The sequence below is a fragment of the Calonectris borealis genome, chromosome Z, assembly GCF_964195595.1.
Source record: "Calonectris borealis chromosome Z, bCalBor7.hap1.2, whole genome shotgun sequence".
Lineage (NCBI taxonomy): Eukaryota > Metazoa > Chordata > Aves > Procellariiformes > Procellariidae > Calonectris > Calonectris borealis.
Window position 1 is genome coordinate 77,746,661 of NC_134352.1, and position 27,424 is coordinate 77,774,084.

The window sequence follows — 27,424 nt, forward strand, 5'->3', positions numbered from 1 at the left end:
AGAGTGGGGAAGGAAAGTGATTTTCTTGCTGCTGCTTCCTCATCCGAGCCCTGCTACGATGCTCGCCTGAGGGACTTGGAGCTGTGGAGTTGATGGGTCGCTCTCCTGGGCTTGTTGTCCAAGCTGTTTGAGTACAGCTGGGGTAGTGCAAACCTTTACTTTAGATAGTATTTATGCTACCATATGGTTAGTGTTAGAGTACAGAAGTCTCCAAGGCAAGCAAAAGCCATGGGTATAAATGAGGTCTCTTTCTCAGCTAAAATTGTAGTAGAAAAAGACTTTTCTTGGGGTGGTGGTGTGTGTTTATTCCATACTACTTTTCCCATTGCTGGATGCCTCGGTCCATGGCCTGCAGAACTGCAGCTCCAGGGTTCTCAGTCTTTCTGCCAAAGGTACAAAACCTGTGGCTTCCTGCTCCAGGTGCTTGAGCAACACCCTCAAGTGTGTCCCCCACCCAACAACTCAAGGGTAATTTGGCCAAAAGACCTTCTCAGGTCTGTAATGATGCATGCATGGTCTAGAAGGGGAAACACAGCGATGCCTATGATTAGTTATTGGCTGACTGTTGTGGCCATGGTTCAGTGAGGATGAGGAGCTCTGGTGTAAGGAGAGAGCTGTTCCTTTGTGCTCTGCCATCCTCCCTTTGGTTTTTCACTTTCTTATCTGATCTCACCTCTTATTCTTTGTCTTTTGGGTTGGACATGTTTCCTCTTGGAGCAGCTCCATCTCTGGTGCTTGAGCATTTTTTGTCTATCGGCTGTTACAGTTCCAGTGTTTTGTAGAAAATGAATGTGACATACAGAGCCTGGACCAGAGACAGCTATAAGCTGACTCAGATGGTGTCTTCCAGTCTTGTCTGTGTCCCAGCATGGCTTGGTAGGAGGTTATATGGGCCAGACCTGGAAGCTAGCAGGAGTTGGTGGTTTGCCTAACGTGACTGTCCCTGGGGGGCATCACCTGGCTCCCTCTGCACTGAGCTCCAGAGATGTGGGCATAGTTAAGCTTTTTGCGGAAGTTTTCCATTTCCTAAGAAGGCCAAGTTTGGCTGAAAAGTGATTTGAACAAAAATATTGACTGTCTGTACTGGTAGACATTGGCTCTACAACCAGGGAGGCTTTGGGATTCCTCTAGAGCCCATTTCCGTAGTGTTTGTGCATTTCTTCCTTGCCTCCTCTTCTCTTTTGCCATAATAGAGAATAAGTGACCTAATCATGGATGTGGACTCCCCTGTGCCTCACAGAGCTTCAGCACACATGCCTGTTTCCTAGTGTTTACAGCCAATATCAGACAAGAACCGACAGCTGGATGAAGACCTATGAGGGAGAAGGGAGTGACACCCTAAGGATCAGCCTGACAAATGGTGGTTTTAACACAGAGGGGCACAAGGAGGTGAAGGACAGGGGGTGTGAGGTTTCCAGAGGGTTGTCTTTGAGGAAATTCCCCCAGGAGTGAGGAGCATGGGATAAAAGATGAAGGCACATGTTTGAAAACCAGCAGGCGATGGCACCGGCTACTTGGGCTACCTGGGGTTGGGAGCCAGCCCCTTTGTGGTGACCACTGATGGCTTCCCACATGGAGTTTGACCAGCTGGAGGAAGTGATTACACCTCCTGGTGACTGCAATAGCTCCCCGTCACCCCAATGTCTGATAGATCCTTCCAGCTTGGTGCTCAGTCCTTGACACGATGGGTGTCAAGGTCCTTGAAAGTACAGCCAGGATGGGTGCTACCATGCAAAGGCTTTGCTGAACTTGTATTGCACCATTTATTCACCACTGACTTTTGCTCTTTCGAGCCCTGCTCACACACTTGTTCCTTGGAAATCTAGCTTGGAAAAATATTTCTGGAGCAGTTATTAGCACTGTATAGTGCACCTTTGCTGCTGATGTCTTATGCTTTTGGTCTGGTAGCAGACGTGCGATGTAATGAGAATTTAAATTTCCTGATTCTCCTTTCCCTCTTGGTACACCCTGGACTATGGGCACATGAACAGTAGCAACCAAGATTCTACAGCTTAACGAGTTGTGGTGAGCTGCAATAACTGTGTGGCCCCAGCCTGTCCCATCTGTCAAGACATCATTTGTCACCATCTCTTTGGCTGTGGACTCACAACACCTACAAACGATCCACTATTCCTGGGTTAGGCCATTATTCAAAAGGAGAAAAAAGAAGAGCAATCGGCTTAAACTGGTGTGAGACCAGAAACCCACATTTTGTACCCTGATGCTGTTCTAAATGAAGTCAGGGCCACCGCAGGTCACAGGCACTGTAAGACTCAATACAGCCTTCCTGGGAGACCTCAGAGGCTCTCCCTACTGCCCTGCCGCGTTGCAAGGAGCTTTCCCGGCTAACATGTCTTTTTCACATGCCCTCTCCGTTATCTACCCCTAGTGTGGTCCATGCAGGTGAGTGAAGTACAGCCTATAACCCTTTAGTTTCCCGGAGCATTGTAATATCATGGGCAGGAGAGAGTGTTATCACACCTGTTGGCGTTATCTGCTTGGGGTGGCAATTAACTCTACAAGAACTGCAATGCCAGCCAAGCTAAAGAAAAGTAAACAAAGAATTTGTCTGCGAAAGCAAAACAAACAGAAGAGTTGAAATGCTGGAAGAAGGGAAGAATAAGAGAAAACACTTTGTACTAGTCATCCTAAGGCTGGCCTGCATGGCCACTCTTGCTGTGCATCACACAGGACCCCTTTCTCTACCTGTCCTGTTGCGCTTTTCTTATGCAAACTCTGCAGCCTTAAATTGCCCTTCATGGGAGCAAATGCACATTTCAATATTTATCTTCCTTTTATACCCAAACTCAATATGAAGTTCTGTTCAGATTCAAATCTTGCTCCCTCTCCCCGCAAATGACCTCCTTCATTACTGACTTGATTAGGAGGCAGTCTTTTCCCTGTGAAATTACTTACGCTGAAACGTTATTGTACGGTGAGGCAGGACTCTTGTTCTCCCACATGTGCCCGCACACGTGGCTCATTACAAGCTCTGGATTGAGACTGACAAGCAGGAAGTCGAGGATGATTTGGCTGAGGGAGACTGATCCCTAACCTAGGTTTTGAGGGCTGCGGTCCTTCATTTATATTCTACAGGGACATGCTTCCGTTAGGAAGCTACAAAGCTGTGTTGAGCCCAAAATGTAAACTTCTCTGAGACAGATTGTATCTTAGATTACCAGTGGTCCTGTACGTGTTTTGTTGGTAGTGGTGGCAACCTGGACACCCTCTGCCACAGACTACTCATCTCTGTTCCCAGTCTGGCATAGGAATTCTTAGAATGGATCTGTCTGAAACAAATCATTATTTTCTGGCTTATTTTTTAACTAAAGCAGTTTCCTGACCCCTTGTGTGGTCCCACAGAAAGCTGGCAAAGCTGATGCTAGGACTGTACCACAGGAGATTTGGTCCGAAGAGGTCTCTGGAGATCTGCCCTCCAACCTCCTGTTCTGATTAGCTGGGCTATCCCCAACACGCGATCAGGCTGGCTGTAGCTTTGTTTGCCTGTACCTTGAAAAGCTCCAAGGATGGAGACATCTCTGGTGACCTGACCCAGGGCTGGTCCTCCCTCCCACCTAAAAAGCTTTTCCTCACGTCCACCCTGAACCTCCCAAACTCCAGTTTGTTGCCCCTTGTTATACAACCTACCCCTGCTGAGAAGAGCTGATCTGCACCATCTTTGTAGTTGCCCTTCAAATAGTTGTTGGCTGCTATTAGATCTCCCCTTCAGCCTCCTCTTCACCAGACTAAACAATCCCAGCTCCCTCAGTCTCTGCTTCTTGGACATGTGCTCTGTCTCCTGATCTTGGCAGCCCTCCTCTGCTCCTTCTCCAGTTTCTTGATGACCTCTTTGAACTGGGGGGAGACAGTAACTCCCTTGGTCTGCTTGCCACAGCTGTCCTAAGGTAGCCCAGTATGTGGTTTACCTAATTTGTGGTGAGAGCACATTGTTGGCTCATATTCAGCCTGGCATTGACAATATAGTAAGATATGATGGTAAGGTCAGGATAGGGCAGGAATGTCCTTCACCAGTACCTGCACCGGTGGTGGACCCTTCCCTACAGACTCAGCAGCACGGTAATGTGGGTGCTCAGTTTGCACACCAAGCATGGCTTATGCCAGAGGACTGTTTTTCAGCCACCCGTGAGTAAAAAGCCATAGCAGCAGACCTGCACTCAAAGAGATCTCAAAGAAAATCCTTGTTGCTTTGTGAAGAGGGGTGTGATTTAACTCTTCCCTCTGACTTTTTCTGCAGCGCAGTGTCCCAAAAGCATATTAAGGAGCAGTGTGGGAAGCTCCATCATTTTAAATGATGCCTGTGTTGCTTGTGGTCTATAAAGATCTCATCAGATATTGCTGAGGATGTTAGCTCTGATACCCTGGGAAAGTTCCAGCACAGATAATTGCCTCCTGCCTAATTCAGTGCACATTTAATAGAGCGGTAACAGTCAAGTGAATGCCCTCAGGGTAGATGAGCGGTGGGAATCAAGAGTGCATGGAAAGAAGATTAAGAAGCAGAGATGGAAATCCATTGAGAATCAATGTTTGGGGAAAAGGCCTCCTCCCCTGCCCCAGGAAGTGCTGAGCCAATTTCCTCCTTCGAGATGTGCCAGCCTGAACACATGGAAAGAAACCTTGGGTTGTTCTTCTAGAAGGGTGATGTCATGAAGGATTACATTGTGGATGGTGCTGTGAGAGATGCCACAATTCTGTCTGCAAAACTCTTCACAAACCTCATGAAGGAGATCCCCGTGTTCTCTCCAGACCTTGTTTGTAGGTGTTATATGGACCATGGACTTTCATTTCCAGTGCTTGCTGTCCCTCCTAGGGAAAAAGGAAGGTATTCTACTTGCCACCACTGGTGGGAGGGCAGCAATAATGTGAGCATAAAACAGTTTTGTAATGTGGCTATTGGTGCATTATGGAGCTGACACCATTTACATCCTGTGTCCATCTTAAAGTATTCAAACATGTTATCTGCAGAGGAAAAGCAGAAATACTGCTAGGATAGCTTGCGACTGGCATGTCAAAGGGACAAGAAGATCTGTCCTGTCTTAGACATGGCTAAGCTGACACTTGCTCCTGTATTGCATATGTATATGCATATTGCATATCCTGACACTTGCTCCTGTCCTTCCTCCCCACACATTAAGCAAACTGAAATGGGTTGGTTTTGCTGAAGATCTCCCTTGAAGCATAGAGGGAAATGTCCCTGCCCTGACAGAGGCTTGCTCTCTCTACTCCGCATTCTTTGAGATCATATCGACTATGTTTATTATTTTTCTTAATAAATTGGCAGTCTTGCTGGGCTCTGTGTTCCTCTGTGCCAGGTGCTGCACGTGCATTTAGTGAAAGATTTGTCAGAGATCCTACAGCCCCAGGTAAGTCAGGGTGCAGGGCAAGAGGGCAGTGACAGCTGCTCCATACTGAGTTCCCGTCTTTGCTTTTAGCTACTCTGGGTGCTGCATGGAGGCACAGAGGGATGCAGGTTACCTTCCCTTACCTTTGGAGCGAAGAATTGTACCACTACGATTCCCCTACTGAACAGAAAATTGGAGATCTTCTCAACTTTCTAGCATGCTGACATCTTCCCATTTTCTCCCCTGTGAGGCACCTGGCTCCTTGTCGGTCATCCCTTTCCTCAGTTGACAGGAACACCCCTCTCCTTTCCAAAAATCATGTCTAAGCTGGGCCTTGGGGTTATTCCCAACCTTACAGCTTATAGTCAAGTCCTGAAAGTCTGAGCATTATCCCACTGCAAAACAGCCTTTCAGATAAGTCCCCAAGAAGAACAACTATGTCCTTTCCACCCCTGCAGCCCTGGGGTTCCCTCTCCCAGCTATCTGTTAGCAAGAAGAGAATAGCTGCTTGTGAATCCCAGGTGGTGACCCTAAGCCAGTCAACCTCTGCAGGAAAGTTAGCCCAGAGCCTTCAACTCATCTCTGAGCCCCGAGAACAGACCTGCTGCAGTCTGTGCAAGTACAGGAGGAGAAAACTGAGCGGGGGACCTGATTAGATTTTTTCATTTCAATCCCAACTGAATCAATTACTCAACCAACCGTGCTTTCCTTTTTATGCAGTTAAGGGGTATCCTCACTTAAGCGATTTCTGAGCCAGAGTCTTATTTGGAGGGTGTGTTATAATTCTGCTAGCAAGCTGGGGCAGCTCTCCCTGGCAAGCTGGAGGTACTGAAAGGATCTTGGCTTCAATAGATGAAGATAATTGGGGAGATTGGATGAAGGAGAAAGAAGAGAGGGGAGAAAGCTGGTTTCATCCAGTTATGCATACAGAATGTTAAGTAGTCACATAACTTGGTAGTAATGATGCCTTGTTAAAGTTCTGGGCTAGTTGAGTCTTGCATCCATGCTTTAGGCTGAAATGGGGACAAAAGCATCTCTGGCTTTGAGAGACTGTTAAATATTGCGTAAGGGACTCAGCTCCCTTTTCTAGTAGAAGCAGAGGCTAACTCTGGAGGGGTTCGTGTGCCTGGGCGGGGGCTCTCGGAACGGCAGGAGCAGCCCACTGGTGGTGGAAGGTATCTTTGAAATGAGGAGACACATGTGCTTCTAGGCTGTGGAAAATACAGGGCTTTGCCAGCAGGCTGGTCTTGGCAAAGTGTGCTCTTGCCAGCTGTAACCTTGGCAGAGAGCACACGTGAGCCGTGCACATGCCTCCCTTCTAGTGACATTAATTAGACGGCCATTTCCTTTGGGGCCAAAGGTGCTTTGGATCAGCAGGCACTGGCCTATTGTCCAGGATTACTGTGTTTTAATCCTAGCTTTGGTTTTATGCAGATTTTCTTCATCCTTCTTCGTGGAAACCAGTTCCTCTATCTGCAGAGGGTTGTAGTTTATTCTTTACAGTCTGTAAGAGGAAGAAGCAGTTTCCTTTGGCTGTGACACTATGGGTCCATGGTGGGGAGAAAAAGGAGAAGGAAGAGCCTTTTTCCTCTTGGTATGAATGTCAGCCCAGCAGAGGAAGGGAATTCTGTGTTCTATGCATATTGTGTTATTGGTGACAAGCTTAAGTATTATGTTCTTAGCTTTGAATGTATAGAAAGTCAAACTCCGGGCATCTGGGGCATAGGAAGTTCTAAGAAATTGGAATCACCAGTTCATTGCTGGAATAAGGGTGTCATAAGAGTCTTATGACATATTTGAGTTTCCAAATATTGAGTGACCTCAGTTCAGCCCCACATAATGAGGAACTAATTTCTTAGCTTCCCTTGCAGGAGGGCCACTGAGTTGTTCTGAGCCTGATGGAGGTGTGCCCACATGCCAAAAGATGAACCTGAGACCCTTCAAGATGTCCCAGCAAAAGAGCCAGGGACTGCATGAATGATGGAGATGGGGCTTGTGCTTCTGTAACCCACAGTACCAGGTCTGTATGTTGTTGGGTCATGTCACAACACGGATTTGAACCAAAACAGGTTTGAGTCCTGAATAAATTTAAATTCAATTAGCCAGGATGTATAATACAGACTTTAAGCAGCAGGTATGTTTGCACACATGCCTGACCAAGCACACATTGAAGACGGAGTTAGTGTGTGATTCCCTGCCAATGTCAACCAAGCCAAATGTGGGCTGCTGCCACCTTGTCCTCTCTGTCCCTGCCAACTCTGTCCCTGCCACATGGCCTGACCATATTGCCCTCTTCATTGCTGGGTGAATGTTAGGTGGGTCCACTCCCTGAACTACCTTGCCAGGGGAGCACAAGAGCACTGGCAGAGGCGCAAGGGAGAAGAAGGAGGAGGAAGGAGAAGGAGGAGGACACACAGAGCAGACAATATGGGAGAAGGAAGTGGTGGTCTTGGCTTAACTGCTATGGTGTGATACTATATGGGCTTGGTGCAGTCAGATGACATCTGATCTGAGTTAGAGACAGTGTAGTACAGACCGTGCTGGGTCTGATCCCGAACAGAGCCTGCCAGGTCAGAGGTAATCCTTGGAATACATTTCTGCCATCAGTGTCAACTGCTGCTGCACCAGAGCTTTGCTTCATGTGGCTACAGCTTCTTTTTCTGGTACTAGGAGCCCTCTTGAACCCTTAGATGCATATGGAGAAGGCACTGGCTTTCTGCTTACCCAGCTCCATCCTCAAGAACAACTCGCCTCTGCCAGGCTGGTATGGCAGGAAATATCTATTCCTTGGCACAGAAAAAAGGCAGGTCAAGACCTGTATTCCCACAGCTATTTTCTGCCTGGTTCATAAATAGCAGGTCTTGATGGATGCAAACCCATGTGGAACACAAAAGCTACTCCCTTAGCAACAGGTGGTAAAACAAGAGATGTGTTTAGACCGGAGTGGCTGGAGCAACTCTAGCATGATGCTGTGTGTCTTGTCTCACTTGCGCATTGCTTTCAGAGCAGGGGAGACTTCTTGCTGTCTCTAACCCTGCCACATGGGGTTGTCACCGCAATGGGATTGTCATGGGGACTGAGTGATGTAAGTACAGGCAGCAGGTCCTTTGCAGGATCGCTTTTGGCAGGGCACTTACGCTGTCTGTGAGACCATGAGCAAGTCACTCAGCTCTCTGTGTTCAGGTCTCTTCACTAAAGCATTCAGGATCTGGTGTTGCCTCTTTCTATGCATACATACAGTGCTGGCATAACTGGATCCTGTTGCAGTTATATTTCCCTAGGGATTGTATAAGGCAAAGCACTATCATAGTGTCTTGTGAATCTGTGGGTTTAATAACTTTGGATCACCTGATACGGGGAACATTGTAAGGCCTCCAGGGATAATGGAATGCACAGGCTCCTCAGATGGGATTCAGCTTGCAGGCTAAGACTCATGCATTTAGGTACCATTTGAAATGCCCTGCAGTATCTGAAAAATCCTGTCGCTGTCAGAGCTGACACGGGAACTACAGCAAACCCATAACAGCAGCTTAGTATAGCATCTCGAAGGGAGCATGTAGCAGATACCAACATTTGAGCCCCATCTCAAATACCATCTCCATCACTCTGCTATCCCCAAAACTGAGCACCTCCCTTGATCTTCAGCCACAAAACTGACAGGGTTTGGGAGCTCAGATCTCATTGCCGGTGTGTGCAGAGTCTATGCTTCATCTATTTCTCCATTTGGTCTTGGGATGTCTGATAGGAAGAATGTGTAATTCTTTCTCAAAGCCCCAACTTCATCTTCACTTTCATCTTTGTTTGCATCCTCTTTTGCCTCTGCACATGGAGCTGCATGTGCGAATTTTTCACCACTGATGTCATACTCTTTTCTAAGGATGCAACTGTATTCAGACTACTCCTTCAAAGTGCAGATGTGCCCGTAATTAACAGATCACAAAGTGGTGGTGCTTCATGCCAACGTTTTCTGCAATTTCTACCCACTTACATTAAACTGAACTCCCATGTCTGAGTCAGGCAGGCAAGTGGGAATGAGAAAAGCAGCATTTCTTAGTGTTCGGTTTAATCGGAGACGAGTCCTCAGAAATTGTTCCCTGGCATGGTGATCTGAGCTGTGCCCCACTGCACAAGCTCAACAACTGGAGCTGCAGTGTTGGGCCACTCAATGGCCCCTCTTTGGTTGGCTGATCTGCACTGATCCTGTTCCCTGATCTGCCTGGCAAGAGGGTCACGATGATAATTTCTAACACTCTGTCCATGGGCACAGCTCCCAAAATACCATCAGCCTGTGAGGCGTGTGTGACTGCCCCATTGAAGTTCATCTTTTCCTCCAATGAACATTTCCTTTTGCAAGAGAAAGGGGATAATACACCGATCCCCTTTGCCCAGCCCAGGTAATTCCTTTCTCTTAACTGTCTGTATCCCCAGGCTGAAGACAGAAGCTGAACCTCCTTCATTACTTTTTTCCTCGTTTGCCTTTACTCTACACAGTTTTAAGGTTCGGTGCATGTCACCAGAAGACAGACCTGGATGGGCTCTGCCTTTCCACTGAGGGGACCTGGAGGGCTTCTCCAGGAGCTATGGAAATCCCAATATATTCTGCTTTTCAGAGTGCTTGCTCAGAGCTCCCCACTGCTTGCTGCAGACTTTCCAGTATATGAGTTGTCATGGACATCAGGTAAAAGTCCCAAGGGAGAAATGTGTTTTCCCTTCATGAAGAAACGTAGAGCTGGTGTACGCTGGAGTGGCATTGGACAGGACAGCTGAGAAGGTAGTGTTTTGGAGGCTATTTTAACAAAGAATTGTTTCACTTCACAATAGGTCAAAACTTAAAAAAGGAGAAAGTGTTAAAACACTCCAAAGGAGTGAAACGGAATCTCTCTCTAGATCCAAAAGACATTACTTCCTAGTTTCATCAGTTTGGTTAATGAAGAGAAAGAATAGAAAGAGCAGTCTTTCCCCTAGTTGCATTTTTGGCTTGCCCAAGAGACGTCGGACATCTGCGCATTGTCAGCAGGTCTTCCCTGGTATCGTGACTTCGAGAAGTCATAGAGAGGAGGAATATTGCTCCCATGGTCTCACCAAGGTCCTTCCTGGCAATACCTCCCCTCCTGTAGCCCCAAAATCTGCCCTAGAGCCTTTCCCAGGAGGCAGCACCAGGATGCCACAGTTTTTGTTTTGTGTCAGCCTCACACTGTGGTTTTCCATGTAACCAGTGAATGTAATTTTGGCCTTCCTCAAACTGAAATAAAATGTGATGGTCGTATTTGATGACTTTATATAGGTATTTTAAAGAACTGATTAAGACAATGCAGAGATCTCGATCCCAGTTGTATTCCTCAATCTTTCACTCTATGTTTATGCAAAAGTTCAAATCTGAAGATGGCAAAAACTTTCTTAAAAAAAATTATGTTAGGGAGGACTTTTTGCTCTTATGTGGAACTGCCCTAGTCTTTTAATGATCTTATAATCCCTGTTTTACATATCTGCCTTTCTTCTCTCACATTTGTTTTTATTTTCATTCTGTAGCCACCTAATTATCATTTCCATACATTTCATATCACTAGCACTGGAATTTCCCATGTCTTATCTGTATGGCATTATTTTTTATTTACTCATTATACTGCATGATTAAGTTGTTAAGTAAAATTCTTTTAATCTGTTTCCATAAAACCTAATGTCTCAGGGGCAGGCTCATTAAAATCTTGTGGTTTCCCAGATGATTCCTTGAGGCCTAAAAGACACACAAACCCATCCATTTACCAGTATATCACCCCTATCAGGTATATTTATAATATATCCCAGGTTTGAAGATGCAGGGAAGACCAATTAAAGACCGTATTTGGGGGGATTTTGTTTGCATCTATGTCACTGATATGTTAAGAAACTTTTTATTGGGACATATTCTTGTAGTAAAACTTTGATTTCATATAAACAAACAGTTTGCAAAGGACCCCAAGCCATCTTGTAACCTAGTCTCCTGACTTGCTGAAATCAGCTGCTTTTTGGTTGGTGTAGCAGAGTGAGTGCCTGTGTGTGAAAATGTATTTATTATCATATATTATCCTGGAAAGAGCTCCTTGCCAGAATGGTTTTTATCCCCACAACCAGGGTGTTTGTTAGGGAGTGAGAAACTCCGGTTCACGTCCTTTTGGGCTGAGTAGGTAGGAGCATGGCATCCATGGAGGAGTTTGATTGTCCCTTGCAAGGTCGCTCATCTTTTTCTGCTCATTGCTTCTACCTGGTTCTTTTCAATCTGCCCAGTTGAGGGCAAACAATGACAAAGTAATTTGTCTTGTTTCATACACAGCTCTGGACACTGGCTACCAGCAGCTGTCACTGGTTTCTGACCCCCGGATCACCGGTGTAACCAGATGGGAGGCTGCTGTGTGAGCATCTCCACGTGGTGCAGGGCAGCACCCTTTGCTCTGGATCCTGGAGGTCAGCACGGCACCCCCACACCCAACCTGCTTGCAGGACCTGAGCTGACATCTCCACAGTGCTGTGCCACAAGTTGTACCAGCTCGTGCTGAGCTACTGCAGGTGTCTTCACACAGGGTACTGTGAAGGTTTGCTTGGACCTCTCCCCCTGCCATTCATTGTTTGCTGTTTCTGGGTATTTATCTGATGTTTGCTGTAATATTTGAACATCCCACAGTATTACAGCTTGTCAAACAGTTGTTTTGCCTGGGGGGCCACCCTACCTTGGGCAATGGATGCATTTCCTCATGAATGTGTAAGAAAATGCAAGAACAAAGAAGATGTTTTCTTCAGCTCTTAAAAACAACCAGGCAAACACAACAACAGATTTTGCTTTCTGAAAGTGACTGTTGACTAGAAAATCTGCCCAAACCAATGCAGGTTTTGAACAAACATGCTCTTCTTAGGGCTGTGTGACACACTCATCTGGGAATACCTTTATTTTATGATGCTTATCACACAATGAATAGTGTTGGAATGGAAAGTGATGGGAAAGATGAGCATCATTTGGAAAGCTGGGAGCATGTCTCTTGGTGCTGCAGGGCATGGCTTTCCAGGCTCTTCCTTATGCAATGTGTCTTGCTTCACAATAAGGGACTGGAAAGAGGAGGCAGAAGCTGGTACTGATAAGCACACAACACCTGGGCTTATTAGAAATGACGTGTGCTTTGCACACAGAGGAAAAATCCTGCAACAGAAGAGAATGGCATTGACGGAGTGAGGTCACACGTCTCAGAGATGGGATGCCAAAAATTGTAATGAGGGTTCAGTCAGTTCCAGATCACTTCAATTTAAGAAAAGCTGGTAAATGAGGTTGTCTGGATCTTCAGGCTTCAAAGACCTCTGGTATAAACAGAGCTGCTGCATCTGTGTGATGGTTCAAAGAAATACCTGCATGCAAATACTTCCCATCATGGGGAGAGTTTGTAGCCACAGCCTAGCCTTTTGTCTTGGGCCTATTGGTAACATTTATTTTTCATTTTTCTGATTTGGCTGCATCTGCCCATTTCCAAGGCAGGTCTTACTCAGCCTTGACTACTACTTTTCATGATAAGATCTTGTTTCCTGCCAGTGGGACTTGGTTAGTAATTGAGTGAATGGGAAGAGAGGGTGGGAAAGTTATAAAGTCATATTTTTAAAAATAAATGTAATCAAGGGCAAAAATGAATCCCTTTACCCATTACACATCTCCTGTTTCCAAGTACCTTGTAGTCTGTTTTAAGGAGGCTTCCTGTGCCAGAGGTACCCAGATGGGAGCAGTGAATAGCCGCAGGGAAGGAGTGGGTGAGTAAAGGACTGAATGAATCTTTGTCTTCCAAAATCCCCCAGATCAGCCTAGCACCTGCAATCCACGGATGCCTCATCTCCAGGTTGGCTTTGGCTGGCTCCTGGCTCCTTTTTTTTTTTCCCACAAAATTAGGCTTTTAAGGGAAGCTTATAAACTCCTGTTCTCTTCATTGCTTCCTTCACAAATCCCAGTGTGATTCAAAAGGCAGCCACTTGTGCTTCCCAGGACTTGGGACCTTCATCACCAACCCCAAGCTTCAGCTGTATGGAAGAGGGGGCTCTTTTTATAGAAAGCAGCAAACCAGAAGGCCATTTAGAAGAGACAGAGATTTTCAGGGCTGTTCAGTCAGGTTACCAGAGACCTGAGGTCAGGCCAGTTCTCCAAGGGACAAGAGTGGACACAAATTACTTGAGTGCCCACTTAGAAGTGATCCCTGAAACGCTGAATTTCTGTTCCATTTCCAAGGGTCCTAACCACTGCCATTAACAATAAGTAAAAAGCGTGAATATTAATATTGTATTAGAAGACTGGCCCTCTTCTTATACATTCGTTGTCTATTGACACCAGCCCATGGCAGCATTGGCTTTATCTCAAGGGACCAGTTAAAACTGGTAAGCTAGTCTGCCTCAGCTGCCAGCCTGGAACTCTCTTAGCAAACAAACTCTGCTGCTGGCAGGTGTTAACTCAGTCAGTCACATGTTGGAGCAAATCACTGAAGAGGAGGTTGAAATATGAATGTCTAATAAGGACTGTGAATATCTAATAAGGACTTACATTTTACATCATCTACCAGTGGATTAAGTAGTTGCTGTTGCCTTGATTGCTTGAAGATGACATTGCTGATCATTAATGCCAGAAAAGAAAGCTCGTTCAACGTGTTAACACGCATGCAAATCCATCTTCATTCCAGGACGCCTGAAAAGCAGCTGGATTCTCTGGCAAGTATTTCAATTGAAAAGGTATATGCTGGCCAGGGTGCCAAAAATTCATCAGTGTTAATGTCATTGTTGCCATAAATCATGTGGGATCAAAGGTAAAATAAAATGTCCCTTTAAATGTCTTGATCTCTTGAAAAATGAAGTTACATAATTTGATAATAGTCAGTAATTTGATTGTATTTTCACTATGGTGGTGTTGTACATGTGTGATAACATGTAAAATACCATCCTTTTTAGCCACAGCAGAAAACATTTAAGCCCCAGTTTTATGTTATTACATTCATATTATTTCCAGCCTTCAACTTCTCTTCCCTGCTTCCCAAATCCTTTGCCGACAGGAGCTCTCCCCTTAAGGGACTGACCTGGCTGGAAATGAACCCCTTAAGGGTGTTTTCAGGCAGGGCAGGTCCAGCACTGGCTGGAGGTAGGAGGGAGCCCATGGCTGGGGACAGGAGCAAGGACAGGGCTCGGCGTAGCCACCTTGGAGCCAGCGGTAGCACCACGCTGTTGAAAACCCCCTTTACCTCGGGGGAGCCCATTGCTATCGCAGCCCCCTGCGAGTCTCTGCCTGAGCTCTATTTTGGAGTGTGGTTCCCCCTTGCCCCATTGCTGGTGCCCCATTAGTAACAGCAACATCACTTCCAAAGTAAACACGCAGCTCCGCACAGAGGAGTCCTCATGGGAAATTAATACGTGACCATTAGCACCCTGTTGCAGGCACGCTGCTCTTCCAGGCGCGCACTAACCTCCTCGCCAACAAACTCTCGGGACTATGAGCTCCCATGTAGGCAGCAGGGATGGCTTTGCTCCTTTGAGCCATCTGGGTGCCACCAGCCCTCTCTCCCCAGCTCCTGTTTCAAGCACTGAGCCCAAATCAGCAATAGGTGGGGAGAGACAATAACTCCCCTCCTCTCTAGCCTGGGGTTAGGTGGTGAAGCGCTGCGGGGGGAACACAGCTGAGGGGGTGCCTTGTGGGTTCTTGGGAAGATCCTAATCAGGAGTTGCAATTAGACTTATACTGACCTCCCACCACCTGGCTGGTTTATTAATTTGTGCAATCACAGCTGGGACAAATGATCGTCAAAAGCTTCTTCAGCCTGTAGCCAGCAAGCAAGCAGTGAGACTCCTCCTGCTCTCACCCTTTGGGACAGGTGCACTAATCCATGCATGGCGTGGTTGGGGTTGCTGTCTTATGTTTCCTTGCCTGGTTAACCAGATTGGCAGGTTTTGCCAATCTCTGTTCTGGAGAACAAGGAATCAGCTCAGAAAATGGGTGGGTTTGATTCTTCTTTCGCAGGTTTTTTATGGGCTGTGGATGACTTCACTGTTGGAATGTCCCAACATGTTGTGGCTCTCCCCTCTTGCACCATGGGTAAAGGGAGGTAAGGGAGATATTTGCTCTATTTCTCCCACAGATTCTCCTGGGATTTTGAGACGCTGTCAGACTTGTTCTTTCTTACTGGTGGTGTTAGAGTTGTTGGGGGTATACAGGGTCCTGCGGCCACAGGCAGCCCCATGTTGGCGTAGCCCAAATGGTAGCCTAGGGAGGCTTAAGAATCAGGACTGTCCTCTAACAGAAGAAGAAAAAGAGGCACCTTGTGGTTAAAAATGGCTATTATGGGCATGATGGCCCCTGTAGCCTCGTTCTGGAGCTGTGTCCTGGTAATGTGGGGACAGTGGGGGACAATACTGTTGTGGTTGCCACCAGCCTGGGTGACCCTCGGGACCCAGCTGAGCACCCAGGCCATGCAAGGACCCTGTGTACAGGGCTTCAACCTGACATGGTGACGTGCATCTGACTATTTCATCCATGACCTGGAGCATGCACGTGACCATATTCTTCCTCAGGTCTCTGCTTTCATTTGAGCCTCACCTACTTCTGCTCTCTGCTCAGCTACAAGCAGTGGCAGCAGCTGCAATGAGGGCTGCTCTGGTCCTCTCCAGCCACCCCAACCCCATCGAGCTGCTGCTGCAGCTGGTGGGTGGTTGACCCTTACCCAAGAGATGCTCCTGCCTAGAGCTGGCTGCAGGATGCAGTACCCATGCTCTGCTGGGGGTAGAGTCCTGGGGAAAAAAAAAACACAACAAAAAAAACAGTGGATGTAAGCAGAGCCCTGAGGAAGAACAGAGCAAATATGTATGATACTCCTGTCTCCATACTACTCTGCCATCCTCAGCTACTTCAGTGTTGGGGCTTCCTGAGTCAGATGTGGTTTCACAGAATTAGTGACCTTCAGTGAACCTCAAATAAATATGGCCAGTTCCTCAAAGGGGGCTTGCAGACCAGGATATCTGCAAATGAGGCATTTAGTGAGACACATCAATTGGATTTAGATTGCCAACGTGAGCTGTGCCGCCGAGCTGAACAGTTGCATCGCAAAGGCCTCTGCCTGGGTTCTTGTTTTTGTCTACCGTTGCAGAAAGTGCTTTGCTGGCTTCCCAGCTGCTGGGAGGGGAGCCTTCGTCACCGTGCTGACATCCCTCGGAGCCACTGTAACTGCGAGGGATGAGGGCTGGCAGCCACAGTGTGCTTGCCTGGTCCCAGGGCTGTGTCAGCTTCGCCCTTGACCCAGGCACACGCTGTCCTTCTGGCTCGTTCTCAAGTGTTTAATCACAGGAACAGGGTGCTCATCCTGGCCCCAGCTGATCTCACCATCAGAGGGTTTATCCTTAGCTCTGATCTCACTTCTTTCTTAAAGCCTTCATCGTCACTCTCCCTTGAGCACCTCTTTCTATTTCAACCCCAGTTAGGTCTGTATAAGGCTTTTCCCCAGCATTTCCTACACAATCTGTGCACCCCCAGCCCTTTCTATATTTTCCTTTTTTTGTCACACCTTTGCCACTTTTCTTACTTTTTTTCAGAGCTTTCTGACCTGGGTTCTTCAGCTGTGATGTAAACCTGATTCATTAGCTTTATGCTTTGATGACATATCTGTATGTTTGGGCTCTTAGGATGAGAGGAAGCAGCCTCAAGTTGGGCCAGGGGAGGTTTAGATTGGATATTAGGAAAATTTTCTTCACTGAAAGGGTTGTCAAGCATTGGAACAGGCTGCCCAGGAAAGTGATTAAGTCACCATCGCTGAAGGTATTTAAAAGACCTGTAGATGTGACGCTTAGGGACATGGTTTAGTGGTGGACTTGGCAGTGTTAGGTTAATGGTTGGACTTGGTGATCTTAAGGGTCTTTTCCAACCTAGATGATTCTATGAAACCCACCGGCATTTTCTGCCACAAACCTGCATGACAAATTCACTTATGATTTTTGTCCATGCTTTAGCCTAGGCAGGTGCCTTTCTTCTGCTGAACATCTTTCTTTTGAACATATCCCCTTCTTCTCACCTTCCTGCCAATGTTATTTTCAGGTTTGGATTTATAAGTTTTCTCACCTCACAAATTTCTCTGACCTCCCCAGCCTCTCCCTCACCTCCCTGAAGAGCGTGACTATCATATTATCACCATCCTCTGCTTCTGGAAACGTGGACATGCCGCAGAAGACAGGCACTTCATGCACACCATGAAACTAAAGTATAGGAACAAATTTAGAAAGGATCCTGAGAGAGAGCATCTAATCCACCTCTCAGCCCTGGAGCAGGATCCTATCAACTTAAATAATTCCCTAATAAGTATTTGTCTAGCCTGTTTTCCTAAGCCACCCAGGATGGAGGATCCACACCTTCCTAGGCAATCAGCTTCACTAATGTCACTGTTAGAAAATTCCCCCAATGCCTCATGTAAGCTTCCTGTGATAGTTTTCCCTATCCAGCCTTTGGTTTTGCAGATATATATGATATGACTGGGTGTCCCCTGAGCACCTTTATTGTTTCCACCTTCTCTCAAAAGTCTTATTTTCCAGGTCTTTTATTGCTGCAGATTGTGGCTCCTCCTTGCTACGCTTGGTTTCATCTCTAAAAATGCACATGAAAAGGCTGCAGCTTCACACCCTCCCTCCACGAGAGGTGGGAAACAGGTGAGTTCAATGTAATTCAGTGGGGCTAGTGCAGTCATGTCATTCAGGGAAACTCCCCCAGGCACTTCAGTAATCATCTTAAATGAAAGGGCACGAAATTAAAATCACCAGAGACAGCCACATCCACCCATCTCCTTATCTGTATCTGCAGACCCAGATGCAGTTAAATGGCAGGATCACCCTGATCTCAGTACCCCAGCCTGCCTGGGGACAGGGTTTTATTCAGTCTGAGGTTTAAGACCAATGAGGAATGAATTTTAATCCTGGACTGGCTGCAGTCAGAAATTTGACTTCATTATAATGTATCTACTGTGGCATGAGACCATTTCTGAGCTGAAAAAGAAATTCAAGGTGATTATACCATTCTGCCTTGTATTCCTGTGGTACCAGCTTTATGGATGTTGGGGGACCTAGGCTTTTATCCAGTGTGATCGCACTAATTTCCGTTCTCATAATGCTGTGGGCTTAGCTAAGAAGAGGTCCCACTGGACTACTCAATGTATTTGGAAATGTCACAAGACCACTTTTCCTCTGAAGAGGTTAGTCCCAAATGGGGAAAGCAGAAGTAAGGTGGGAGAGAGAAACAGGAAATCAAAGCAAAAGAGTGACTGGAAACATCAGCAAGATCTATGATTTTTCTCTATGGATTTGCAGGAAGTCTTTGGTAGACCCAGGAACAGCACTTAGCTCATTTGCACATCAGTAGGAAACCTCAGCAATGAAACCCTCTCTGCTCTTCACCAAACACCTAGCCCTGCCAGGTTCAAGGTGAGACTCCTTCCCCAACGGACCAGATTTCTCTGCTACATGATACATCCTTCCAGGCAGCCCTTGTCCTGGGCAGCGGGATGGACTGGGTGAGCTTCGGAAGGTCCTTGCACCTTGTATTTGTGATTCATTACCCCTCCGTAATTGTGGTCTGCATGCCCCTGCTGTGGAGGACTTGTTTGGGTTGCCCTTGTGTCTGGAGGCCAGATGAGCCCAGCAACTCTGCTGTGCTACACAGCAAAAAGTCTACCTGGAGCAATATCTCACCCAAAGAGCTGACACTACAGTTGAGAGAGGGCACAGGGGCATTTTGGTTCTTCATTGCTGTCAATGCAGAAAGTCCTGGAGGACCATAAACGAACTGGCTGTGTCCGATCTGGTGCAGGACAGGAGTACAGAGGATATCTTCAGGGTAGGGAATGGTTTCAGTGAGGAAGCACATCTTGATAAAACCTGCACGAGGCAGGGAACCTTTGGGCCGATGGCAAGTTTGTCACTGCTGCTTGGCATTAGCTCATCATGAGACCTCAGTGCATGGAAAACCTGTAATAACATTACCTAAGCTATGACCAGGATGTCTCACAGCCACATCGATGCTTTCTCCCTGCTGGCTGGTTTGATTTAAAACCCAGAGGTACAATAGAAGACTTTCTTATCAACTTCCAAGTGTTTTATATCAAAACCCGCACCCTGGAGGACCCGCTTTGCAGCTCTGACATATTCAACCCCAGGAACCCTTGACTGAGCCTGCTCCAAGGTGTGCATTGGCAGTTATTTTGCAAAGAGAAGCTGCACGCCAGCTTGCAGAGGAAGCTCCCTGCTTTACTGCTGTACTCGGGGTATGAGAGCTCCTGGCTGTCTGATGGGAAGGGAGATGGGAAACCAGCCAGCAAAAACTCAGCCACGAGGAAAATTCCCGGCTGGCCCTTGCTACACTTTGCTTCTCTGGGCCTAACGGTGAGAGCACAACAGGGCTGTTCAAATGGTTTCTTCTCCGTCATTCATATGTATGGCAGAGGCTGAATGTTGTTCAAACAAAGTCTGCACCGGAGACATACCTGATAGACCCGAGGCAAGCCAGTCTTTCCCCATAGGCTGCATACTCTACACTGGGGAAAGACAAACAGCATTCCTCATGCGGAGGAAAAGGCAGAACTTGTGCTTTAAAAAACAAACACTGGTGCTATATTCTTCAGAGCACTTCCCCAGCTGCCACTTCCCCAAAACACCCTGTTTCCCTCCAGTTTATAAAGCCCTAGTGGCACACAGCGCTGTGTTAAGCAAGACTTGGCAGATCCCTGGGCTTACATCCCATCAGCATGAAAGCGTCCCTTGGCCTCAGCTTCTTCCTGGCTTTCCTGGACCCAGGTGAGTTTTCCGCTGCGGGGCTGGCGAGACATGGAAGTGGTCTGGGAATGGGTCCTCCACGTGTAGGGCTGTTCCTGCCATCTGAGCCATAGGAACCCCTCATCCGGGGGGATTTGCACTGTGGAGGAGTGACCAGTCTCAGGGGATCTGAGCCAACGTGCAGATGAAGGTGTAGGCATTTACAATGTGAACCGGCTGTCTCAGCTCCCGCGGTGGTCACTGGTGATCTAGCTGGGACAGTCACGGGAGTGATTCAGGTTACTCTGAGGCAGACGGACCTTTGGTTGGCTGAATTGATCTCCAGCCACCATTTACCACAAACTTAGGGGCTCCTTTATTTTGTTCATGCCGAGGGTCGTGTGACATTTTAGACATTATATGTCATCTCAGCTGTCCTTCAGTTCTGGTCCAGAAGAGCACTGGTGTCTGGGAGGTCTTGTGTCATACCTGCCACCTCACGTAGATGTCACAGCCACCGCAAGGTGCCTTAGATGGCACCTGAGAACTGACACGTGCCCTGGACCTCTTAATCTACACGCTGGACCCTTGGGTCCCGATGAGTGTGTGTCAGGGAAGACATGCTGTTTGTCCTCTGTTGATAAACACTTTATTCCTTTCTAGTGTTTCCTGCTGACTGCCTGATATTCTGGTCTGCTTAAGACGTTCCAGCAGGCAGTTGGTAAAGTGTTTTCCCCTGATGCCTACAAAGAGATACGCCATTCCCCTCTTTGTACATAGCATAGTCAATACCCGCTGGCAGCCCCTTGACCCCCAGACCTTTGGGTGCCCCTGCTCACTGCAAAGAGAGGATTTGGGGCCTGGGAATCCAGGGACATCTGAATGCCTGCTGGGACAGAGGGGTTTGTGGGGATGCTTTCCTTAGCAACCCCAGGAAAACCAAGCAAACATCATTGTATAGGACACAAGGGAAGCTGGCTGGGTATTGGTGGTTAAAATGTAAAATGCTATCCCAAAATGGCTTCCCTTCACTTGCCCAAATTCAAGTTCATACTAGAATAAATAATAACAGAAATAATAAAAAAGAACCCAAATTCAAGTTCATACTAGAATAAATAATAACAGAAATAATAAAAAAGAACAAACTGAGCAATGAAACAGGGAAAATAAGGGAAGAGGATGTGAAAAGTGCTGATCAAACACTGAAGCAAAACATCAATGAAGGGGGAAGTGAGATCCCTCATGACCGCTACCCAGGAAGGTGTCCTCCTTCTTTCCCCAGGGACCTCCCTTCAGTGTGAGGTTTGTCACAGCATAGGAAAAAGCTGCTCTGGCCCCATGAAAACCTGTACTGGTGGTGAAGATACCTGCGGCATCATTCTGCACGAGGTCATGATAGGTAGGTAAGATGTCCACTATGGCTGTGCGCCAGTGCGGCTTTTGGAGTGGGGATGGGCGATGGGTCTCTCTCCCTACCTCTGTCACTGGCCTTATGGTGAGTCCTCGGGTAAGCTGTTCATTTTCCTTTTCACTGACAGAGGATGCAGAGATCAGGATGGTCTGGGATGGGAAAAGCTCTTTATTCCTCTATATCTTGAGCAGCAGTTTCCTACTGGGAGGGCTTGGTTCTTAGTTGTGGAGGGGAGGACCTAGGCAGCATACTGGGAGAAGACATTGGCTTTTAATTCTGGTTAAGGTGAGGAGTTGGGTCGAGAGGCTGGACCGTGAGGGACACAAGGCTGCTGGCATCTAGCACTGAGGGTGCACTGGCCATGGGTGGAGGGAGAAACTGGCCTGCATCTGACTCCATTCCTCAAGCAGGGAAGGGGACACTAGGCAGCCTGGTGGCACCACCAAGGCTGGGCTATCACCATGTCCCCATGGTTGATAAGCCGATGATGGGTGCTGAGCCCTGACACAACTGCACGCTCGGTTGTATAAGGGGCACATCCCTGGTCATTGTCCAGCTTCAGTAAAGTGACTGTTGGCTTTTAGACTGGAGTTTATCTCATATCCTACCACCTTCGGTGCTGGCAGCTCCAGTGCCTGTCTTCCCCCTGCTTGTGCAAAGTGACCTTTCCTCCTCACAGCACTGGTGGGGCCCCACTAGACTGCAATGTAGCTGGTCTGCACCCCATTACACCTTGTGGGTTTGGTTCATGGCAAAGACTAGTCTTGCCTGTGTCAGGATGCTTGTGGCTGCGATGGACTGTGGGCTCTGCGGACTGCGCACGAAGCAGCATGGGCTGTGGGTCAGAGGCGCGTGGGTCACGCCGTAAGTTCTGAGGCTTTCTGGCTAAGGTGAACTTCTGCCACAAGGCCAGCTGGCTGTGAGGAGTCGTGCTCTCCTCCTGCCTTTAAGCATGACGTGGAGAAGGAGAAATTCCTCACTAGTGCCTCAGATGTGATGGCACCCTCGTTCCTCTGAGGGGATCACCAGGATCACCGGTGCTGCTTTTGGGGTGGTCCCCAGACCCTTCTCAGGCCTCAGGACGGCTGCTTAGCAGTTACTGCTGTAGGAACTAATAGGAGGGGAAGGGAGTTACCTTGTGGTTAACGACTTGGTGCTGCCTTCCACTTCATTACAGGGGGGATGGCAATCCCTTCGTCCATCAAGTCCTGCCTGCCATCCAGCATTTGCCAGCTTGGCCCTATCACCATGAACTATGGGAAGGTAAAAGCAAGGAGCCACTTGGCTTGCTGCACAGGCAACGACTGTCGAACAATCTCTGTCTCGCGTAAGCTCCCTTTTTCCTTATACCCCGTCTCCTCTCTGTCTGCCCCGACCCGAGGTGAGGCTTTCCAGGCTAAGCCATCACCGGGCTCGTTCCTCTCCTTCCCTCGTTAAAACCAATTACGGCCCATCTCCTTCCTTCCAGTGCCACCAGAGGACAACGTGCCCAATGGATACCAGTGTCCTGCCTGCTATAGCGTGGACTCCTTTCAGTGCGGTAACGAAATCGTAAACTGCAGTGGATCCGAAACCCAGTGCGTTGACCTTGCTGGGTTAATGAATTCTGGTAACTGCCTTTTGTTTGGGGCTGTCTTTCATCTTTTTGGTTAAGTGGGTGAAACCAGTCTAAGATGAAGCATCACAGAGAAATTAAAATGGGCAAAAAATGTGAAGGAAAAAAAAAGAGGAAGAGACACGGAACTGAAAAGGAACATGCTGATAAAAAGGCAGGGGTGTTTTTTTCTTCCTCCTTCCCCATCATGCGTGGATAACTGTTGGGATTTGTCATAGCCTGGCATGACTGAGGTCAAGAGCAGAACTGGATTCCTGAAGCAATCTGATACCTGGGCATGTAATAAATCTGATCAAGACCCTGAACCTGCTGGCCCTAGCTAGGATGCATGAGGATGAATCTGGATCTAAGCCAGTTGCCTACTTAGTGGAGGTTCAGGTGAAACTAATACAGAGCCATTGGCTTTCTCATGAGATGACACTGGCCACTGGGGACAAGACACTGTTTGTTGTAGTGGTGCCTCTGCTCCTAGAGAGCCAGGGACAGGTCCCTCCCCATGAACGTTGCAGCTGAGTCTTTGGGGTACCCAAAGATCTTCCCTGTGAGGGAACTCCAGCCTTTGAACGGCTGGGGTCACCAGCAGCACATAACGCTTTCCTTCAGAAATCTTTTTCCCACCTCAGGAGCTATAATTAGAGAGAGGAAAGTAGACAGCAAGCTCCCTGGTCACTGCCCTTTCCTCTGTTGCTGCAGGTAAAAGACTTCCGTGTTTCATGGCAGTCCCACCTGTGCTCCAGCAGGCAGGAAACATAATGTGGAAATTAAGGGCAGCAGCACCTGCTGTAGAAGCAGACTGGAAAAAAGTTGTCTTGTGTATGATTATGGATGAAGTTTCTCTGAGTTGATAATGTTGCCAGGTGATGATATGACGCCTGAAGGTCTTGCTATACACTTTATAGATGTGTTGTCCAAACCCTGAATTAGAAGGTGTTTCACAGAGACAACGTGAAGGAAAACAAGTATTTTTTTAGTCACAGCAATGGAAATAGAGTGGTGCAATTAATTCAGTGTACCACTGAAATAAAAAATGCTCCTAACTTGTCTTGATTTGATTGATCGGCCACTGTAAATAGAGGAGACCTGTGCAATGTGATGAGCTGTGCAGAGGAAACAGCAGTGCAGGGGAGCAAAGGAAGGTGAGGAACTAATGAAGCGCCCTTATAAGTTATTTGTATTTTAGATAAGAACGTCCAGCAGAATATTCCAGACCTCCATAGCCTGTGCAGCAGAGAAACATGAGTATTGTGAGCAAAAGCAAGCAATGGGAGCAAGAATATCTGCATGGGGAGCTAGGCACCCAGCATCTTCTCAGGTCTCCTTCTCAGGTAGTTGCTCCAGTGCTGGTAAAGCACAAGTTCAGGTTTCAGGCTCTCCCTCAGTGGGCATGTGAGTAGGGTTTCTCTGTTGATTTGGCTAAATCCTGTAAGGCCTTAGAGAATGGACTTATCTGAATAAATGGCTCAGCCTGTAATGTCTTTGAGACTTCTCACCCCCATGTCAAATTTGGCTGAGAGGTAGTCATCTAGTTCAAACGTGATGAGAGGGTCAGAGAGAGAAGGAGACAGTGAACACTTGGAGTACTATCACACAGCCCTGGTTTCTTTGGGAAGCTAGGCAAGGTTTGAATCTTTAAATGACAGAAAGAAAACTATTTAAAAGTTTTTCAATTTTTATATTTAAAATGTTTAGTTTTTAAAAAAATCATCTTTATTCAGCAGAAAGAAAGAAAAGACAAACCCTAAACCCTTTTTATTTCAAGTCAACCAAGGTGACCTTGCTGCTTCTTCAATTTCATTCAGGGGGTGGGAACAGACTGGAATGGGTTGGTGGGTTTGGAGCCAACTAGATGTAAGGAACGGGCAGTTCTTGTGGTGGAAATGGGGACCTCATTGGCCAGGGAGGGAATAGCTATGGAGATTGATTCCCCTGATGCATGGCATGTACTTCTCTGTGTAGGTGGACTGTCTCTGAAAGCCGCCATGAAGGGTTGCACCACCATTTCTGAATGCAGTATTGTAGGAGATGGAAAAAACAATCTGGGGATGATGGACATAAAGTTAAGGCGGTTCCAGTGCAAACCAGCTTCTATCTTGGCCAGACTGAGTTCTGGTTTTGCCCCTCCAGACACCCTCTTCCTCCCTGTCCTGTCAGGATTCATCTTGGAGAAGGCACTCCTCTGACTCTCTCTCGCATGGGGTTAAGCAAAGCTCACGACAAACGCCAGCAGTGGTGCTCACCGAGTCCTGTTTGCTGTGGCTTCTCTTGTGTGGGGAGTTTGTTTTCAGATTAGCTCTCCTTTTATAATTTCACAGAATAAAGACAGTACTTACACTTCTTCTGTTTCCTCATTGATTTAATCTTATTTAAAGCTTCATAGGTTCAATTGTGGTTGGTTTCATGTTACATTCTCTGAGTGCTTTGTCTATACTGGGACCAGGGGAGACTGCACGAAGTGCCATACACTGCACAGGCAACAGGAGCTCTCGAGACAGCCTTAGAGTCTACAACCACTATCTCAGGATAAGTGATAAGTTTCAAAGGCACTTTTTCAGGCTCTCAAAAGGACTGGAGGTGAGTTCCTGAGAGGTTCACTCTGGTTAGAGAGGGAGCTTGCCCCTTTTCCCCTCCCTTGTATCCTATTTGTCCATGGTTGCAGGAGTCCCTCAGCTCAGAGGGCTGCTTGTGGCCTCTGGGCAGCCCTGAAGTAGTCTCCATTACAGAGAAGAGTCAGTGACCCTTTGCTACAAGCAAACTGCTCCTGGCAAGAGCCTTTCTCCTTGTGGTTGTTCTTCTTGCCTTACCAGACACTCTCCCTTTCTATCTTAGGTTTCATGATTATCTGGAATAAATGTTTACCTCAGGAAAGTTTAATTTCATAGAACAGGCAGTTTTCTACGGTGACAGACTGCTGGGAGTCCAAGTAATGGGAAGCTTTAGCCTAATGCCTATTTCCCTTCTGTTGGCAAAAGGGAACAGAAGGCCTCTGCGTTCTTCCTCTCTTCTACATTCACCACCACCTGTCTGTTCTGCTCCAGCTACAGCCTGCCCTAATGGGTCTCCTCAGGCTGATCCCACACAAAGGCACTGAAGAAAAACAACACATCGGGCAGCATCGCCATACCTGGGAGGTAGTATGGGATGTGGGCAAAAGGAAAGCAGTGGGAGCTCTGGGAGATACTGGGATGTAGAGCGTAGGAGGGGTGTTAGCAAACTTCAGTGTTTCACTATGCATCTGTTCCCAGGTGAGTGGCCCATTTTTGGAGCAGACTACAGGATTATCAAGCGAAGTGCATGATTGTGTCTATCCTTAATAGTCCTGGCTCACAGTGCAAGTGTGCAGTGTTTTGGACATGGAGTTACAGTGATCAAGCAATGCAATTTTATCTCCTAGTTCAATGCTGTGGCAGAAAGCACTATGGAAAGCCTTGGCTGCTGAAACCAGACCATAATATGTGGCAGTAGTGAGATGACTACGCCTACGTATGTACGCATGAATATATATGTGATCAGCTTTTAACTTGCAGCATGGGGACTGAATGTTCTTGTAATTTCTGTCTCCCCCAGACTTTCTTTTCTACCTAAACAGGATGAAACTCCTTTCTTCCTAATATTCCCACCAAATTATTTGGGAGACAATTTCACATTATCTATTATAATAAAGGGGTGTGGGTCTGAGAATGGAAATTAATTTTTGGGGTGGGGAGTGAACTGATAATACAGATTTAATGCAAGGAAAAGAGTATGGTTAGGCTCAGTTAATTATTTGCAGAGGCTGCAATTACAGTCTGGATGTAAGAGAGGGAATATAGCTCCCCCTTCATGGTGTAGCAATAGACTGATACTGCAGCGACCTACTCATTCAACATTTTTCCAGATCTGATAACACCCTGGAATTAAAAAAATTCTCTATCTATACAAGTACATTATCCTTGAACACATATCCTGCACGTTCATGCAGAACATTACATTATTGTCCATGGTACCCCCATGGCAGATCTCGATCCGCTTCGATGGCTCAACCCTTCACTTTCTGTTTGTTCCACTTTGACCTGTGATGTTATCAGGACGGAAAGGCTAAATGGGTTTGTTCAGCCTGGTCAAGACTTGGGTGAGACAATTCCAGAGAGCCATGGTTCTGGAGTGGTATTTAGGGGATGACAAGGAGGAGAAAAGCAGACAGCAAATGTTTCTGACAATGGTTTGTGGTGCAGAGAGGAGAAGCAGCTCAATTTTGACCTCTAATTCAATGTTGTGGCAAAAAAACAGCTGTTG

The 27,424-nt window shown here is 47.1% G+C and overlaps 1 protein-coding gene across 3 annotated transcripts; it reads left to right on the plus strand.

Moving 5' to 3' along the window:
- The first annotated feature begins 5,791 nt into the window (after positions 1–5,791).
- On the plus strand, positions 5,792–25,485 carry LOC142075329 (phospholipase A2 inhibitor NAI-like). Of its 3 annotated transcripts, XM_075136526.1 has the most exons (7): positions 5,792–7,380; positions 17,919–18,032; positions 20,045–20,168; positions 21,409–21,525; positions 22,715–22,864; positions 23,006–23,146; positions 25,109–25,485. In XM_075136526.1, exons 3-7 carry the CDS (start codon positions 20,120–20,122, stop codon positions 25,330–25,332), a joined length of 681 nt encoding a protein of 226 aa, XP_074992627.1. In that variant the 5' UTR covers positions 5,792–7,380; positions 17,919–18,032; positions 20,045–20,119; the 3' UTR covers positions 25,333–25,485. The 3 variants fall into 3 exon arrangements, with proteins under 3 accessions (XP_074992627.1, XP_074992626.1, XP_074992628.1); XM_075136525.1 differs by having other exon boundaries at positions 20,045–21,525; positions 25,109–25,334; XM_075136527.1 differs by lacking the exons at positions 5,792–7,380; positions 17,919–18,032 and having other exon boundaries at positions 18,758–20,168.
- The last annotated feature ends 1,939 nt before the right edge of the window (positions 25,486–27,424 follow it).